Genomic DNA, 3,116 nt, shown 5'->3' on the forward strand with positions numbered 1-3,116 from the left:
TGGGGGGGGGGGTTGGGGGGGGGGGGCACAGGGCTTTTTGCTAAGCAAACAAGGATCTGGGGAACAATGGAGGGGTAGGGACAGGAGGGCACACGCTCACCCAGCACTGGCCCCCAGGCCTCTCCCTCCCAGGACATGGCAGAGGCCGGATCAGGGTGCAGAGAGATGCCTGAGGCTCTCACCAAGCAGCTGGGCTGGTGCAGCTGCTGCCTGACCTCTCCCGGCACAGACACCGGGTCTGTGGCACGAAGCCCCCACCCAGCCGGCGGGCACAGGGCCTTCAGGATGGGCATCAGCCCCGTGGCTACTGGCAAAGCTCTCTGGGGCAGCCCTCCAGAATCCCCATCTCAGTGCTGGGGGGCATCAGGCTGGGGAGACCCCCACCCCTTGGGCAAGTTGGTCAGGCTGATCCATTGTTCTCGAGCACAGCTGGCCCATCTCAGCAGGGCCACACATGGGGTCGGGCTGACAGTGGAGTCCCTGTGCATGGCCTCACAAACCACCCCCCCCACCCCCCACCCCCCGCGTGCCACAGGAGGGGTGATGGCCCCAGCCAGCCAGCCTGTCCCTGCAGGGTAAATAGTCTGCTAGGGCCATTGTCTGGCTAATCCCTGCTGTGGGGTTGGGGGGGGGGGGGCAGGAAATAGGATCCCACCCTGCCAGAAGCCACCAGGCTGGATCTGCCTCTGGGAGCGAAGCTGGGGAGAGGGTGGTACGGGCCCCGGGGTGCCAATCTGGGTGGGAGGTTTGGATGCCTTGCGTGGTGGGGGAGGGCAGCTCATACACTGTGGGAAGGGGCTAGCGAGGAGACCCCGGTAATCCAACCCCTTCAAGCAACAGGCTCACGCTGGGTTCTGGGCTGAGCCCAGCTTTGGTTCTGATTAGAAAATCCCCCCACCCCAGTCTCCTGCCTCTGGCTGAGCCCCGGGAGGGCAGGAGGCTGGGGGGTGGGGGCTGTTCCCCTCCCATGTTAAAATGTTCGTTGTTACCCAGGTGTCCAGCCCGATTGTGCCCCCCCCATCGCATCTGCCCCTGGGCTGGAGACCCTGGGGAGGGGCTGTTGGGGCAAGTGGGGCTTGTGTCCCTAGCGCTACCAGGGTGTCTCTCCTGCCCCCTAGGAGAGGCGCTACGCAGGCCTGAAGCCCGGGGAGCTGCCCACGTGTGAGAGCCTCAAAGACACCATCGCCCGCGCCCTGCCCTTCTGGAACGAGGAGATTGTCCCCCAGATCAAAGCCGGCAAGAGGGTGCTGATCGCCGCCCACGGGAACAGCCTGCGCGGCATCGTCAAGCACCTGGAGGGTACATCCCCCTGATGAGTGACCTTTAGCTGGGCCGGGTGCCAGGCCCCATGCTCTCCTAGCTATGCGCCCTTTGTAAGGTCCCCAGGGCTCGTTCCCTCTAGCCTTGGCGTCTGCTCCTGGGGACATGGGGGCCAAACCGGTCCCCATCTTCCTCCTGGAAATTCCCTGCCTGTCACCTTGCTCTGGGGGAGAGAGGGTCCCCAGGGTGATTAGCAGGGCTGCCAGCGAGCCGTGGGGACTGGTTTCCCAGCCAGTGGGCAGGAGACTGCTCTGCCAGGGGGCCTGGCGAGGAAGGGGGGCAGGGAGTGCCAGGAAAGGAGCTGCAATGCGACTAGAAGGGACCCAGCAGGGAGGTGCCCCCAAGCTCTCCCCCTCCCCATGATCTGGTTAAAGGCTCTAAGCCACACAGCAGCCAGCTGGGATGGGCTGTAGGGGCAGCAGGTCTTATCCACCCTGGGACCTGTAGCTAGAGATGGGCTAGGTCTAATATGGGCATCAGGAGTCCGGGAGGCAACTCCTCCACCCCCTCTGTGTCTCAGTTTCCCCCACTGTATCATGAGGCTGACGGTCTGGGGCTGGGAGGTCTGATCAGCAGGCAGGTGAGGACCCTGGTGCAGCACCCGCAGTGAGCGACTCCCAGCCCGGCGCAGGTGCAGCCCGGGATGGGTACGCCGCGTATCCAAGGCCCAAGTGAGCCTCGTGGGGCAGGGGGGAGTAGGAGCTGGCAGCTCCATGACCGGCTGCCACAGAAGGTTGTTGCTATTTTGAGGCGGGCGTCACATTTCAAGGCTCTGGGAGGGGTCTGGTTTCCACGCTGACCAGCCTCCCCCCTCCAATTCTGACGCTGGGATTTGGTTTCCCTGGCCTCTGTGAGCCCCGGCCCTAAAGGTCACTGAGGGATTCCAAGGAGCTTTTTCAGATGCAGGCGGATGGAGCTGCACGACCCAGCCTGTGAGATGTGAGGCAGCTCCTCAGGGGACTCCCCACAGTGCCCTGTGCTGGGAGAGGCCGGGGCTGGAGTAGCCAGAAGCTCCCCCCACAGCCAGCGCCCTGCCCCACCCCCCATAGTGCCCCCTGCTGGGACAGACTGGGGCTGGAGTGGCAAGGGGTCTCCCCCCACAGCCGGCACTGCCACCTCACTGGCTGTGTTTCTGCCTCTGCCAGCAGGAGGCGCTGTAACTTTGTTGCTGTGCAGTGGGAAAGTGCCTGATGTCTCTGTGCTGGGGCAGCCCCAGTGGGCAGCAAGGGAGGCAGCAGGAGCCATGGGCCTGTCTGACCGTCCCCGCCCCCGCTCTCCCCACAGGGATGTCTGACGCCGCCATCATGGAGCTGAACCTGCCGACCGGGATCCCCATCGTGTACGAGCTGGACAAGAGCCTGAAGCCCACCAAGCCCATGCAGTTCCTGGGTGACGAGGAGACCGTGCGCAAGGCCATGGAGGCTGTGGCGGCCCAGGGCAAGGTCCAGAAGTGAAGGGGAGGGAGAGCAGCTAGGGCAATAAACCCGTGAAACCCGACTGAGTGAGATCAGTGTGGGCGTGGGGGCCCTCAGGGCCTGGCGCAGCGTGTGGAACAGGGGCCTCAGGGCCTGGTACAGCCTGGGGAGGGTATGTAGCCCAGTGGTGGGGGGCTGGGGCTTGGAACAGCTGGGGGGGGGAGGTATTCCTGCGGGGGGGGGGGGGGGGGGGGCGGGGCCCGGCCGGGGGGGGTATGTAGCCCAGGAGGGGAGAGGGGTATGTAGGGGGTCCACCTACAGCCTGGGTGATCCAGCTTGGGGTGGACCTCACTTGACACAGCCTGGGGGCCCTCGCCCAGT

At 65.1% G+C, this 3,116-nt stretch overlaps 1 protein-coding gene across 1 annotated transcript; it reads left to right on the forward strand.

Annotated features, from left to right (window-relative positions):
• Positions 1-1,118: 1,118 nt before the first annotated feature.
• Positions 1,119-2,817, forward strand: LOC113405499 (phosphoglycerate mutase 2; the record flags this gene model as incomplete). Its single annotated transcript, XM_026646717.1, has 2 exons — positions 1,119-1,299; positions 2,605-2,817. Coding segments are annotated over 2 exons (351 nt in total), but the record flags the coding sequence as incomplete, so codon positions are not given.
• Positions 2,818-3,116: the final 299 nt, after the last annotated feature.

This window comes from Terrapene carolina, unplaced genomic scaffold, assembly GCF_002925995.2.
Source record: "Terrapene carolina triunguis isolate 2854851 unplaced genomic scaffold, T_m_triunguis-2.0 Scaffold39861, whole genome shotgun sequence".
Lineage (NCBI taxonomy): Eukaryota > Metazoa > Chordata > Testudines > Emydidae > Terrapene > Terrapene triunguis.